The sequence below is a fragment of the Pseudophryne corroboree genome, chromosome 11, assembly GCF_028390025.1.
Source record: "Pseudophryne corroboree isolate aPseCor3 chromosome 11, aPseCor3.hap2, whole genome shotgun sequence".
In the NCBI taxonomy this organism is placed as follows: Eukaryota; Metazoa; Chordata; class Amphibia; order Anura; family Myobatrachidae; genus Pseudophryne; species Pseudophryne corroboree.
Window position 1 is genome coordinate 134,334,677 of NC_086454.1, and position 16,337 is coordinate 134,351,013.

Sequence of the window (16,337 nt, forward strand, 5' to 3'; positions counted from 1 at the left end):
GCGTTCACGTGCAATAACCTGGGATTTAGATGTCAGTGGTAAAAGGAGACACTATTGTGTAGTGTAATGTGAATAAGGGACACTACTATGAGGTGTTATATAAGGGGCACTACTGTGTGGCGTAATTTGAATTGGGGGTACTATTGTGTGACCACGCCCCTTCTTCACAAGACCACACTCTCTCTTTGGCACACATGCCTTCCCTATATCAAATATGAGAGAGGGGGGGGGGTGTTAGCACCTTACTGTGCAAGAGACGCATGTAATCCTAGATACACCCCTAACTATACCGTATCGACTGACAGCAGCGCATTGAATTTGTCACTAGATGGAAACTAAATATTGTGTTTTATTACGTTTTCCCCCCTACACACCTGGATTGTGCTTTGTGCAGTGTCTAGGGTTTTTTCCCTTGCACAAACAGAACAGGACTGTAACAAGGTGTGGGACAGCAGTGCATATGCGCTGTGGGCACAAAATCGCCAGCCAATAATCCAAATTATGCAGCGGCTGCCACTGCGCAGAGTGAGACTTGTCATTCTCACCCACAGCTTCTGCTGCCCGCCAACGCCTCCAGATTGATCCTTTGTAGCAGCTGCAGTCACCGGCAGTGCTGCAGTTGGCGAGCTCTTCTCTTGGTAGATGCTAATTCCAAGTAGGTTAAAGGATCTCTGACATTAGTGGGAGGAACAACGCCGGCAGGATAATACTTTCACTATTCACGTCAACAACTACTCCTTTTAGTAACCTGGTGGCGAGCGACAGCTGGTGACAGTGCTGTGTGATGGGCAATGACAGCTGCAGCTAGCTGAAGTTGTCGGAAAGGTCAGTCACACATTGTCCCCCGCATATCTTGCTCGCACCGCCGCTGTCATACATGGGAGAGAAGCGGTATCAGTGAACATAATGTGCGATGATACCATTTCTGCCTCATAACGAAGCATAATACATTTACCCCAATGTCTGAACTAATTGATCAAAAACTGTCCTGTTACCCAACACAATTGCTCCGTGTTCCACCAATTTAATGGAAACTGTAATGCATATATTGGCAGATTTTGCAGATAAGTGCATATGTATCTAATATATTTAAGATGGTTATACACTGTGCAATTTGGCTCTTCCATGTTGTAATTTTCACCAATTTGACCAACACTGTATGATTATTAAAGATACACTGGCATTATAAGGACATTAAAAAGACACATCAATTAGACATGGTAGGTACTCTTATTTCACTTAATAAGATTCATGCAAAACATATTGTATACATTTGTGAACACCCTCTCACAGGTAACTAATGTTGATGCCCATAGCAACCAATAAGACATGTACTTTGATTTTCTAAACAGATAGAAAAATGACAGGTAGAACCCAAATGGTTCCTAAGGATGATATTACCTTTTCTACATAGTTACCTGATCATTGTTTAGAAAAAAGGACATCTGTCAGTACTATGGCTATTTAAACAGTGTACATCTGACCACAATGTCATCTTCTTAATAACTATGCTTTGAAGTATCTTAGCCATACTTCCTCCAACATGGAGAGAAGCACAATATACGTGATGAATCTAAGATTTCTCTGTGAAAGAGTACAGATAGAAAAACAGGACATATTTCTGAGACCCAGCATTTAATTCAGCAGTGAACAGGTTAAATATCATATTCACCCCACTCCTCCCCCTTCCCTCAGTGAACTAAACAAATTAAACGCGGACCATATTAAATACGAAATAAATAATACCATAAATAATCATTTAAAAAAATAAAAAATGAAAACATTGCACGCATTATATTTATATATACTTCTTGAGAATAGGTTATTTCATACCATTAAGAAGGGGATCAATGTCCCACCCCCCAACACACACACATATGCGAAAAGAGTGGCAGAAATATTCAATCTCCTGCTCATCTAATTGGGCAAATAGATAGTTCTCTCTTACAGAAGAGAACAAAGTCTTGCTGTTTGATAATGGAAGGCGTATCATTTCGGACACAAGTTTCTCTTACTGTATATGCAGGGCATTGTTGGGATCTTTTAGAGTTTGTTGCCAGATGTCAGTCAGAATGGAATCTCACCCTATTTTAAGGAAATATCAAAGTCTGATTCATGCTTGCAGTTGTCACACGTGTTTCTTTCCCAGTATCCTCTGGTAAAACATTGTAACATTAAACAGCTGTGTACACTTGTCACTGAGATATTTCATTTGTCTAAATTAATTTTGTGTTTATGGACAATCTCGAGATAGGTTAAGGCCAAGATAAACATGGACCCACCTCTACCATTCTCTGGTGACATGCACAGAGGTTTTCTCTAGTGGCTTAAATAACACTTCAAACTGCATTGGGGCTCTGCAAACTGACAGGGAGCAACATTTTCTTTCTACATACAGATAAATAAGAAAAAAAAAAAACGATTCTTAAGGGGTATAATAGGTGCACGTTTTATATACCCACATGTTGCTTCATTGAACAATTTTCAACGTAGGTGAGGATTTTCCGAAGTCAGGGTATATTTTAAATATGTTCTTTATTTCCATCTGTAGTGATGCTTACAGACACAGTCTTGTTAAGAACACAAAAGTGTGTTGTAAAAATCACATTACTGAAGTCTGAACTTGGGAATTACCCTGGAATTGCCCTAATAGACACCCGGTTAACAGCTTATTGCAATAATATCTAACAAAACCCACATGGACTGCAAATAGGTTTGATCCTCAGCTTTCACAAACAATGCCACTGTTCATTATTTCCTAGTTTTCTAGCAGCATAGCATCCTCCCAGTCAGTCCAGCCAGCCCAGCTGACCACAGCACTTTACAAATGTCTGCTGTGACACCCAGAATCCTTTGCTCTCATGCACGGTAGCCAGAGACATAACACTGGCAACTAAATGCTGAAGGTAAAAATAAAAACATGTTGTTTCTCTCACATGTTTACATTACCCAACATTTTAATGTCTTTTTGATTTGAAGATATTCCATGAGTAGTTTGTTCTTAAGGAAAGACATTAAACATAATTTGTTAGGTATACCTGGGCAAAAGGACTGACTGAAGAAACTTTAATAATCTACTGTAAAGTGAAAGCCAGGTAAACCTAAAACGTGTGCTCTTAAGAAAAAATGGCTCCCAATGTGTTACTCCATGAACAACACCAATGTATCACTAAAATGCACCCTATTGCCCAATAATGTTTACTTATTTAGCAGCATGAAACCTTTAAAAGTTGTGTATTTAAGGGATCTGATGTCAATTATTTTACAAGTCTTTGCAAGTTATTGAATTTAAGCTCCCTTTCCCTTTATCAATTATTTTCAATTTTTCCTACAAAACGGAGTTCATATAATTTCCTATTTAGTCATCTTATACTCAACAGACTTGTTAACTGACTTGGTATATTCATATTCTGAAAGCCTGCTTCTGGTTAGTAGATGGACAGGTCAGGCTACTGAGAAGCCTTTGCTCCCATGAATCCAGCATGGTGGTAATTTTCCAGCCTGACATTACTTTAGGTCATTATGTTTTTTTTTTTTTTGTGTGAATCCTTTGTTTAATAGAATAGGGGTGTGTGTGGGTGGAGGGTAGCCGCGGTCATGGTTCAGAACTGGCTTCCCAGAAGCCCTGACTTATTGACGGGATAAATATGATTAGTGGAGAGACTTTCCCAGAAGTCTCTGCTCTCACAAACAGAAGGTGACAGACACAAGACACAGGCCTTTCCAGAAGCCTCTGGTTTCACAAACAGAAAGTGAGAATTGCTGACAACTAAGAAGGCTTTCCCAGAAGCCTCAGCTCTCAAGGTCAGAATATGACTGAAGTAGACCAGTGACAGGCTTGCCCGGAAGCCTTTACTTTCACAAGGAGTGACAGATCCAGGGAACTTCCCAGAAGCCCCTACTTCCACTGGACAGGAAGTGACAGAACTTTTCAGTGTTTCTTTTCCAAGAAGCCTTTAATGTTGTAGTAATTGGTCCTGATCACTATCTTCATACAACTTCACAATGTCATTGGATAAGAAGTGACAGAGATGCACAATGGCTTTTCCCAGAAGTCTTTACTCTTGCTAACATACGTTGGCAAATGGTTATTTGTAGACAAGCCTTTAACATGTTCTGCTCCTCCAGGAACAAGAAATACACCTACTACAACATGAAAAGGAGTCTTCCCTGGAATGTTATAATCCCATGTGTTGTTGATGGTTGTAGGATTGCAGCTTGGGCTGCTGCTGTTCCCTTTCAAGGAAGATGTGAGGAATTCTAAACAAAGAGAGGGTGGAATATGGGGAGGAGGGAGTGTGGATTTGCTGCAGTGGTCTTCTGGTAAATAGTGGAAAGTGGTGATGAGGTCTCCTAACTCTTACTCGCTCGGCTGTGCTGTAAATTAAGCTGGTTCATTTGCGCTTCTTCTAGGCCATTCATCTTTTTTAGACGGAGGTCGTCCAGCTTCCTCCAAAGCTCCTGACGATCTTTTTCTCGTTTCAGCTCCCTGTAGAAGAAATGAACATGTTTGTGATTTATGACTAAGCAAGTTATAATTGGCGGTGTTGTGGTCTCTTTGCAGTAGTACACAGAGAGAATGTTATATGACTTTACACACTTTTGGTTCTATGGTGATAAGGTTAGTTTTCTATTGGCTCTTGTTGCAGCGATCCATAGTCCACCTAGGATTTCCTATCATGCAGAGGCAGCAGATAATCAGCTGCCTCAGTGCTACTGGCCTGGAGAAGGAAGAAATGACCTTCCACGTTGCAGGGCCAGCCTGAGGAAATACGTACATGTGTGAGACCTAAAACAACGTACTTCATTTATTTTCTCCTTTTTGTGAATAAATAGTAATGACAATAAGGGGAAAATAAATGAAGTAGATTGTTTTAGGTACAAGAAATATAGGGTCTGGTGTGAGCATGAGGATAGCCACACAGAGCATATACGGAATACATATGTATTCCCGGCAGTCGGGATGCCAGCTGTCAGTATGCCAACAGCAGCATCCCGCACGCCAGAATGCCAGCAACGCGGCGAGCGCTACGAGGCTCCTTGTAGGATCGCTGCACTCGCCACAAGATCTATTCCCACTGAATGGGTGTGTCGTGGACACCCACGAGTAGGAATAGCCCCAGTGAGCTGGTATTCCGGCTGGCGGGATTCCGGCGTCGGTATTACTTTTTGTGTTTGGTATTTACAACTTTTTTGTGTGGGGGTAGGGTGCCCCCATATTTTGGAGCAGCAGGTCAACAGAATGTCGCACTGGAAGTACAGCTGGAGCCAGGTATCTGTTTTCTATGTGTGTGAGAATGGCTAGCTTCTTCATGCATGCACAGTTGAAGCTGAAGCCCAGACTTGAGCTTTAACTTGCTATATAATAAAAGGCTAACGCAGCTCCTCGACCCTCTGGGGGGAATTCAAGTGTTTTGTGCGTGGGCAGCTACTGGATAGTGCCGGACAGAGCAATTCAAGTGTTGCTCCATTCGGGAGAGCACACTACTGTTATGTTGTTCTATCATTTTGACGGCTTGGTAATAGAATAATAAAAAAGTACTAAAAATACTGTAAAACACTCTAACTACAACCAAGCAAAAATAAAAAATAATGCTCTGTTCCAGTGGTTCTTAAACTGTGCCTAGCTGGAACCCTGGGGTGCCTTGAGACACTTGCAGAGGTGCCTCGGGGTGGTGGTCCAGGACCAAAACAAATTATTTATGGTCAAAGTGATAGGCAAAACCAGTTCTGGTGGCTGACAAACATAAAGGCCCTCATTCCGAGTTGATCGCACCATGCAACATTTTGCTGCTGGTGCGATCAACTAATCTCCGCCTATGGGGGAGTGTATTTTAGCATAGCAGGGCTGTGAACGCTTGTGCAGCCCTGTGCGACGGCTCCAGCAATGCAGGTCCCGGCTGTGATGTCAGACATCCGCCCTCCGTTCACCTGGACACGCCTGCGTTTTTCTTACCTCTCCCTGAAAACGGCTGGAAACGGTGAGTATCCACCCCGGAACGCCTCCTGCCTGTTCATCTTCTTGCGATCGCCGCTGCGATCACATTTGTCGCTGGAGGCGGCGTTGCCCGGCGACAATCGTCGCCAGGCAACAATGCGCAATGCGTCTGCCGTGCATGCGCATTTCCGCCCCTTTTGCACCGAAGAACCGCTGCGTGCGAATGGGTCGGAATGACCCCCAAAATACATGGACAATTAGAACCACAACTATGGGGGTAATTCACAGATGATCGTAGATTTGCTAAAATTTAGCACATCTTCAATCATTTACTCTGACCTGGGGGGGGGGGGCGCCCAGCACAGAGCTAGTTCGCCCCACATGTCAGGCCCTGTCCCCCCCAGACACAAAAGCATTGCACGGCAGCGATGCTTTTGTACCTGACAAGTAGCTCCTTGCCAGCGCAGATCCTGCGCTCTGGCAGGGGGCTAACTGCCACATCCCTGGTCGCAGTGGCTTCATTTGACGTCACGCAGCCGCTGCGGGCCGCCCCCCCCAACGGTCCAGACATGCCTCCGTTGTCCGGAAGCCGTTGGCACGGCCGTGACCGCCTCGTGACCGCCTCTGCCTGTCAATCAGGCAGAGGCGATCCCACCAGTGAAATGCTTTCGCATCTCACTGGCTGCACATGCGTAGTATGCCTGCCACGCATGCGCACTGCGCATAGTAATTCAGACTGCGATCGCTGCAGCGATGCAGTCTGAATTACCCCCTACGTCCATCACCACATAACTAAACCCAAGGATGACATATAAGCACTATTTACTTATTTTTTATTATTTATCAACAAAAAACTTTTGGCCTAGGATGCCTTCAAAAATTGCTGATACTCTATCCAGTAGCGGATCTTGCCACGGGCAAGCAGGACTTTTGCCCGGGCGCCGCCGCCATCCGGAGGGCGCCGCAGCATGGCAAGATCCGCTGCTGCTGTGCCCCCCGCTGCCCGCTTTGTCCCGCTGCCGCTGCCCCCCGCTGTGAAGGGAACTAGATGCATAGCGTCTAGTTTCCCTTCTTGGAGAGGACCTTTGCTGTGCGGTGCGCGATGACGTCATCGCGCACCACACATAATTTCAGCTGTGCTACTACTGTACAGGGGGCGTAACTGACCACGCCCCCTGTATGAAGCCATGCCCATATTGCCCGCCTGGGGCGCTGCAAACCCTAGAACCGGCCCTGACTCTATGGCAGATCTGGCCAACCTGTGGCTCTCCAGCTGTTTTGAAACTTCACATCCCAGCATGCCCTGCCACAGTTTCAACATTCCCTAATAGCAAAACTGTTGTAGGGCATACTGGGACTTGTAGTTTCACAACAGCTGGAGAACCAAATGTTGGCCAGGCCTGCTCTAGGGCGCTGTGATTCAAAAAAGTTTGGGAATCACTGCTCTATTCAAAACTATAAAGACAAATTTGTTTTAAATATGTGGCAGAAAAAAAAATAGAATAGGGTAAAAGTTGTCAACGAAATCTCCATTGTGGTCATCAACAGTTCTCATTTGTAGAACATTCTCTAAAGCAAAACGTATCATATATGGTGAAACAGCACACGATGCCTAAGTGGTTTATATCGCCACCTGATGGTAACAGTTGTAACTAATATATTTTTCTTCAATAAATAGCTAGTGCGTCCTCAAAAGTACCTGCTCTTCATCACAAGCCTTAGAAAGAGAGCCCAGTCCTCAATAGGTGCTTTCTGACCTGTATTCTATCTAGGAGGGATTATTGTTGCTGCATTGCTTTATGTCATTCTGATCACTGAAACTTAGGTATTTTCTGTATTAACAGACATGGTAGTTATTTTCTATTGCAAAGCAAATAGCTTACCATGTCATACAGTTTAGAAGACCAGTGTATCTACTGGAAAATGAATCAGTGGAAACTAAAATATATTTGAATTAACCAAGAGCACAGTTTCAGCAAAGTAGCATACATACGTGGATGTATTCTTATTCCAATCATGTTTTATTATGATTTCCATAAGATGACTTACTGCTGTCTGTCAAGTTTATAGGATGCTGTGAGTTCATCAAAGAGTTTTCCATTCATCTCCATGAAAGTTTTAAGGACGTTATAAATCAAGGAGACAATTGTCCTGGAGGAAATACAGAAAGAGTCAGTGACACTAGACATGGGATGGGGAAACATCGGGATAGAGTCAGTGACACTAGACATGGGATGGGGAAACATCGGGATAGAGTCAGTGACACTAGACATGGGATGGGGGAACATCGGGGATAGAGTCAGTGACACTAGACATGGGATGGGGGAACATCGGGATAGAGTCAGTGACACTAGACATGGGATGGGAAACATTGGGATAGAGTCAGTGACACTAGACATGGGATGGGGAAACATCGGGATAGAGTCAGTGACACTAGACATGGGATGGGGGAACATCGGGATAGAGTCAGTGACACTAGACATGGGATGGGGAAACATCGGGATAGAGTCAGTGACACTAGACATGGGATGGGGAAACATCGGGATAGAGTCAGTGACACTAGACATGGGATGGGGAAACATCGGGATAGAGTCGGTGACACTAGACATGGGATGGGGAAACATCGGGATAGAGTCAGTGACACTAGACATGGGATGGGGAAACATCGGGATAGAGTCAGTGACACTAGACATGGGATGGGGAAACATCGGGATAGAGTCAGTGACACTAGACATGGGATGGGGAAACATCGGGATAGAGTCAGTGACACTAGACATGGGATGGGGAAACATCGGGATAGAGTCAGTGACACTAGACATGGGATGGGGAAACATCGGGATAGAGTCAGTGACACTAGACATGGGATGGGGAAACATCGGGACAGAGTCGGTGACACTAGTCATGGGATGGGGAAACATCGGGATAGAGTCGGTGACACTAGTCATGGGATGGGGAAACATCGGGATAGAGTCAGTGACACTAGTCATGGGATGGGGAAACATCGGGATAGAGTCAGTGACACTAGTCATGGGATGGGGAAACATCGGGATAGAGTCAGTGACACTAGTCATGGGATGGGGAAACATCGGGATAGTCAGTGACACTAGTCATGGGATGGGGAAACATCGGGATAGTCAGTGACACTAGTCATGGGATGGGGAAACATCGGGATAAGAGGAGAGGAGAGAGGGCTTGTTGCAGGGTGAATGCAGGAAAACAGTTTGGGTTGAAAACCGGGTAAGAAATTGAAGATAGATACAGATGGTTCCCTTATGCCTCGGCTCCTTTATGCTTTTCTCAGCTTACAGCACTGGGGCCAAATGAAGATTTTATAAGGATCAGTGATCTCTAATTGAAATAGAATAGACACCCACTGCCCTTTTACATAATGCATGATGGAAAATCATGGAAAATAGAATAAAAAGCATTTATTATGATCCATCTTAAATTATGTAAAGGTCCATACACACTGGTTTTTGCCCAGCGTGTATGAACAGCGAATATCGTTGACATCGCTGGGCTGAAAATCGCTCACTGCATACACACTGAGCGATCACCCCCCCCCCCCCCCACCCCATTTCGCCTAGCGATGTCAGTTGGGGTGAACGGCTTTCCATAGCAGGACGCTCTACACTGTCTAGACAGTAAGTCGATACCATATGGTCGACATGTTTTAGGTCGAAATGGTCGACAGGGTCAAAAGGTTGACATGACAATGGCTGACACAATTTTTGTCACATTTTTCCAATTTCTGCCTGATTTACCATACACGTGGACTACAATTGGGAATAGTAACCTTGCCCGAAGCGGCGCGAGCCCACGAGAGTCTACATTTGCTAAAATTGTGGTCACATATCATGAAACATAGAAAATGACACCAAAAAACCTTTTTAAAATGTGTATCGACATCTTCTGCGTCAACCACTTCCATGTTGACCTTTTGACCCCGTCGACCTAATGACTGTTGATCTTCTATATCACACCCATTTTGATGTGCTTTAAACATGTCTATGTTGAGTCACACACAACCTAAGATACATGCAACTCATAATTAACCTGTAAATTCATAATTTTTGTATGGTGCAATTTACATATATATATTTTGGATGCAAATGTGTCCAACTGTACTTGAGGCCCTTAGAATGTTGCAGAAGAAAACGGTTATCTAGTACACACCTAGAAATGTCCATGTCAATGTTGTTTGTTATTTGCATTGTACAGCTATACTGCAGTAGACACGGAATAAGACCGATCAAGAACAGGCTTCTATGGTGTATTCTGCTAATAAACATAGAGGGGTATTCAATTAGTGCCATTTTTTTGACCAGTCGAAAAAACGGCACTTTTCGCCCGTCTTTAGGTCGAATTTACATTCGACCTATTCAATGCAGCAATGCCGGTGTCGTTTTTTCGAGTGGTCGAAAAATTCAGCACTGGCGAAAAACCACGTGTATTGGCGAATTTGCTGGCATTATCGCCAGAATTTTTCGCCCATGCTGATTCAACAAAAAAAAGTGAAACGGCATGGCCGAAAATGGATTAAAAAATGGGCGAAAATGTCCACAATTGAATCCCTTGTCGAATTAGTGCAGTTTTTTCAACCAGTCGAAAAAACGGTACTTTATGAATACCCCCCCATATTGTGTCCAGTTCTGAAATATTGCATAGAATCAGTTATGGCAAGACTCACACAGAAGTAAGAGCAACTTCCTAAAATGAATACAGTACATGAAAGCCAATCCATAGTGATATTCTTCCTGGTGCAACACTTACTGGTTCCAGTGTTCTTTGGAGACCTGGTAGAGGGTGCTGAATATCAGGGGCAGGATGGTGTGGCAGTTCTCCTCTATCAGGCTAAGTATATACTCGTTGTTCCAGAAATAAAGTGCTCGCTCTGCAACCTGAGAAAGGATATTAATAAGAATGATATTGAGAAAAATTAGGAAATGAGATGTCAAAGTGTTAAGACAACAACTAAAATAAGAAGAGCAGGAAATGACTTCAGGCAACGAACAAAGAAGGGTGTGAATGGATAGGGCTGTTTTAAAAAAGGGGAAACTGCCCGGGGTACAGGACAAAGGTCCAACCATTTGCACTTTCTAGTGATGGTGTCTGGATGGATTAAGGGGGTTATTCAGAGTTGTTAACAAACCAAAAAAGCACACTAATGGGCAAAACTTACTCTACTGCAGTTATGGCAGATGTAACATGTGCAGAGAGTTAGATTTATGTGGGTTATATTGTTTCTTTACATGGTAAATACTGGCTGCTTTATTTTTACACTGCAATTTAGATTTCAGTTTGAACATACCCCACCCAAATCTAACTTTCTCTGCACATGTTACATCTGCCCTACCTGCAGTGCAGCATGGTTTTTGCCCATTAGAGTGCTTTTTTGGTTTGCCAACAACTCTGAATAACCCCCTAAGTTTGCAATTGATGTTCAATAAGACGAGACAGACCATGTTTTAAAGTGTCTACAATTTCATGTTAAATAAATACAGACAATACAATTGCCCAAGCCCTAAAACTGAACCTACATAGTCCAACCGTAGCTCATGTTCTAGAACTGTGATATTCTCATACATACTCATTTATACTAGTGGGAACATTTTTGCTCTCAAGAAACAAGCTGCATCCTGCTTCTATAATACAGTCACAAGTTTCCATTCATGCCTTGAAAAGTGTATTGGGAATCCAGTGGCATGATCTTCGACTTAGTCCACCGATGCCTTAGAGTAGCATGGGGCGGATCTGTACATATTGGATGACCAAAGCTCAATGATTTAGCACAATTTCTTCTTGTACAAGAGCCATCTGAAGCATATATACCTGGAAGTGAGGGCTGGAGACACAGCTGGCAATCTGTTTGAAGAGTGGCTCCTGAATCTTAACAAACTGAGAAGGCTCGATAACATCTAGAATCTCTTCCAACTCTCCAAGGAACATCACCTGTAAGAATATATCAGCCATAATATTGCCAGTCAAATGGAATATTCACTAGTTAAGTATTCACTGATTGCGTTAACGGAACAATTTCAAAAGAAATGATCATATAACATAAATGAACAAGGTTGAATGGTAAGCTCTTTTTCCTTGGACAATTGCAAACAACTATTGGAAGTGCATTTTCTCATAATATAAATCAAAATATCAATATAAATCAAAATCAAACCTTCCTTAATGGCACAGCTATATTGTAATGCAAAAACATCTACAGTATAGCTAATATATTAGTTACTATAAATATGAAAGCTTGCTGCTGTACTGTATATACCTACTTGCATGACTGTACAGAAAACAGAAAGCACTCTGACAGTGTGCATTTTACAGTATGTATGAAGATACTGCACACCCTAGTTTGGGTGTGGAGGTCGGATTGGAAATGCACTATGCGTGCCCACACCTACACAGGAACAGCCCTCCCCAACTATGCCTTCATGGCATGCCAAGCAGGAGTTTGATTTTGCAGGATGTGTGCAATCCCGGAGCAGCCCAGTTACTCCATCAAAATGTTTGGGTATTAAATCTATGCCCTTTGCCATAAACACATTCTTGCAAAAACATCAGGGACTCATACTAAGTTTAACATACTGAACAAATCTGTTCTGTGCTTTGATGTTTTAAAAAAATTAACCATATACCAGAGCGATATTTAAATACTGAATTGTACAATTTATTAATAAAATGAGAGAGAATGAATTTAAGTATATATAAAATTCATAAACCCTGAAATTGTATACATGTCACTAAATTTTAAAAAGTAATACTTACACTTATATTTGAGTACTGTTACCCAGTTAGTCAGGAAAAAAGCTGCTAGCTGAACGCAGCGAAACGCGTCAGGTGTTTACCCACTCCAGTCAGGTAAACAGGAGCGGAGGACCGGACCATCCCCTGATCATCACCAATCACTGATCCATTTCTGGAGGATAAAATGGAGCATAACATCCTCTATCGGCGACCTACACACCTCTATTTGGACCTTTACTCAATTCAGTGATTTGGACAAGCTCCTTACTACAGGGGAACATTATTGGAACGGACTCCTCCAATCATCTACAGCCAGTTCCTGACCAACTGGGTAACAGTACTCAAATATAAGTGTATGAATTCATACTTTTTAGAATTTAGTGACATGTATGCAATTTTATGGTTTATGAATTTTATATATTTAAATTCATTATCTCTCATTTTATTAATAAACGCAGCCTTCTTTCTTTTTCTGTACATTTTTTGTGTATTGTGGGAGTGACTTCCCCGATTTTCAGAGGCAGCTGCTCAGTAAAGCATCTCGAGTTACAAGCGCCCGAGTATACCTTGGTATACCCCGTTTTTCTTTGCAAAACTGTTCTATGGCTGCTCAAAAAAGAAAGAAAAATAAAGTGTATGCCTATGTCCATTTGCAGACTCTGTACTTGTGCTCCCTTATTTAACTGAATCCTTACAGCAGATGTCACTTGTGCTCGCATGTTGTGTGTAAGAGTATCTGGGAGTAAGTGCGCCTGCTGCATATGCTACTGATTCCGTTACAGATGCATCAGACTTAGAATATTGGCGTAGTATGAGGATATATTTCTGGCCGACAGTTTTGTACATTAAAAAGTGACCCTTGTATTCCCTTTAATGTCGAATTGAGAACACAGACTAATGAACAATTTTAAGGTCATTACAATTTCCTCAGTTACAGCCAGGGGATGGACATCCCTGCGGAATGGTCCATGCCTGGCTGTATCACAGCCGACTGTGGTCACATCCAATACAACTGTGCCAGGTAAGTGGTAACAGGTTGCAATAGATCCAGAACTCATCCACACGTGTTTCCATCTTGGATGATAATTTTGTCCCTCAATCCTTGGCAGCGTCGGCCGCTCATACTCGGCTGACAATATTTGCTGAAGATTTTCACATTCCAAATACTTCTAACATACTAACAGTAACAATTACATTGTCTTACCTCTTTCTGGGTGCATGTCTTTGGCCAATATTTTAGCAAACCTCGAATTACCTGCAAATACATTTTTTATTGATTTTACAAATCCCATCAGCAATAACAGTAGCTGGATGCTCTAGTTATTACAGGTAATCAGAGTAAGGTGCGCATGACATGCATGATAATGACAGAAGAGAACATTACCACCATAAGCCATCATCATCACATGGTATTGACCATGTGACGTTATACTGTAGTGATGTTTAGTAGTTATGTTATGGTTATCTGTTGTGCTTACCGAAATTGGGAAGTACAGTATATGTTTCCTAGTGTACTTATTCTGATATGTTATATGTCTACTTCATGGCCCTCATTCCGAGTTGTTCGCTCGGTATTTTTCATCGCATCGCAGTGAGAATTCTCTTAGTGCGCATGCGTAATGTTCGCACTGCGCATGCGTCAAGTAACTTTACTAAGAAGAAAGTAATTTTACTCACGGCTTTTTCGTCGCTCCGGAGAACGCATTGTGATTGACAGGAAATGGGTGTTACTGGGCGGATGTACGGCGTTTTAGGGGCGTGTGGCAGGAAACGCTACCGTTTCCGGAAAAAACGCAGGCGTGTCTGGAGAAACGGTGGGAGTGCTTGGGCGAACGCTGGGTGTGTTTATGACGTCAGCCGGGACCGAAAAGCACTGAATTGATCGCACAGGCAGAGTAAGTCTGGAGTTACTCAGAAACTGCTAACTCGGTTTTGATCGCAATATTGCGAATACATCGGTCGCACATTTAAGATGTTTAGATTCACTCCCAGTAGGCGGCGGCTTAGCGTGTGTAACTCTGCTACATTCGCCTTGCGAGCGAACAACTCGGAATGAGGGCCCATGTACGGCACAGCAGAAACATTGTGGTGCCTTACAAATAAAAGATAATAATGATAATGCAGGGGCTATTCTAGCATGTTCGTTATCTAAGGTGAAGTGTAAAACACAACATAGACCATTGCCACTAGTATACAACACGGAGCACTAACGTATAACAACTATACAATACAGGTCCTCTGTCAGCGGTGGCGGGTTGCGCCGGCTCCCGGCCATTGCTAGACAATGGGGCCGGCGTGTCACTTACGCCGCTGACTCTCTGTCCCCGGCCGGTTGCCTAGCAACCGGAGACGCCAGGCGGCCGTCCTGCACTGCTGTCCCGGCTGTTACTAAGCAGCCGGGACGCCGCGTTCTGCGCGCCAGCGAGCAGCTGCATTAATCAGGATTCGGGTGACTGGGCTGCCTGCTGATTGGTCTGCAGGGGTTCTTATGGGAGCCAGAATAGGACAGCCACGCCGGCGATGGCTTCCTGTGGAGCTTGTACCCTGCCTCTGGAGTGTTCCTGCTTTCTGCCAGATCGTTCCTGCATCCTGTGTCCCGGTTTCTGGAGCCTGGTCCTGGGAATCTGTTCCAGCCTTCCAGTCTAGTGATCCTGAATCTTCAGCCTTGGGGTTCTGTTGCTTCTACGTGCACCTTTTCCGGTGTTGTGAGTAGCGGCTCTGCCGCACCTTACGGCTGAAGCCGTATTATCCTAATTATCTTGCCGTTATGCTTTCTGCGGAGGTCCACGACTGTTGTCATTGCCGAACTACGACGGATTCGTATTTGGCACTTGGGCAGCGTTACTTTGGTTACGGATTTTCTTGGCGGCTGCGTCGCACATAAATTAGTTTATTATTTTCTGTGGTTTCCCATTTCTCTTTTGTGTCTGTCTTAGTTAGTTTTCCCCTTGTTCTCTCTCTGTCTCGGTTAACGCCTTGTCACCTACTAAGACTGGAGGGCATCGAAGTCCGGGCAGACCTAATCCGCCCGTTCAAACGCGGCTGCTGTGGGCCCAATAAACCATAGTCTCGCAGGCGTTAACCGACCACTAGGGAAGGACAACGGAGTCAGGGTTTTCCGTTAGGGGTTGCTGCAAATCTCAGTTTGTACTGCAGCATCACGTTTCTGTATTCGGAGCTCATCTATTGCCACCCTGTCTCTCGGGTTCTGAGTACATATATCATAACACCCTCTATGTAATGACCAGTATGTAATACAGAGCCTCATCTGATGACCAGTATGTAATGCAAAGCCCCATGTGATGGCCAGTACACAGAGCAAAGCCCCATGTGATGGCCAGTACACAGAGCAAAGCCCCATGTGATGGCCAGTACACAGAGCAAAGCCCCATGTGATGGCCAGTACACAGAGCAAAGCCCCATGTGATGGCCAGTACACAGAGCAAAGCCCCATCTGATGGCCAGTACACAGAGCAAAGCCCCATCTGATGGCCAGTACACAGAGCAAAGCCCCATCTGATGGCCAGTACACAGAGCAAAGCCCCATCTGATGGCCAGTACACAGAGCAAAGCCCCATCTGATAGCCAGTACACAGAGAAAAGCCCCATCTGATAGCCAGTACACAGAGCAAAGCCCCATCTGATA

General features: G+C 43.8%; 1 protein-coding gene across 3 annotated transcripts in view; it reads right to left on the bottom strand.

Annotated features, from left to right (window-relative positions):
* Positions 1 to 1,211: 1,211 nt before the first annotated feature.
* PPP2R5B (protein phosphatase 2 regulatory subunit B'beta) overlaps positions 1,212 to 16,337 on the bottom strand; it is a 134,102-nt gene continuing 118,976 nt past the window's right edge. For all 3 annotated transcript variants that reach the window (XM_063944833.1, XM_063944831.1, XM_063944832.1), the window contains exons 10-14: positions 13,896 to 13,946; positions 11,771 to 11,890; positions 10,712 to 10,839; positions 7,988 to 8,089; positions 1,212 to 4,489 (exon numbers count right to left, since the gene is read on the bottom strand). In XM_063944833.1, the coding sequence (XP_063800903.1) occupies positions 4,354 to 4,489; positions 7,988 to 8,089; positions 10,712 to 10,839; positions 11,771 to 11,890; positions 13,896 to 13,946 (537 nt within the window). In that variant the 3' untranslated portion in view covers positions 1,212 to 4,353. The remainder of the gene's footprint in view (positions 4,490 to 7,987; positions 8,090 to 10,711; positions 10,840 to 11,770; positions 11,891 to 13,895; positions 13,947 to 16,337) is intronic.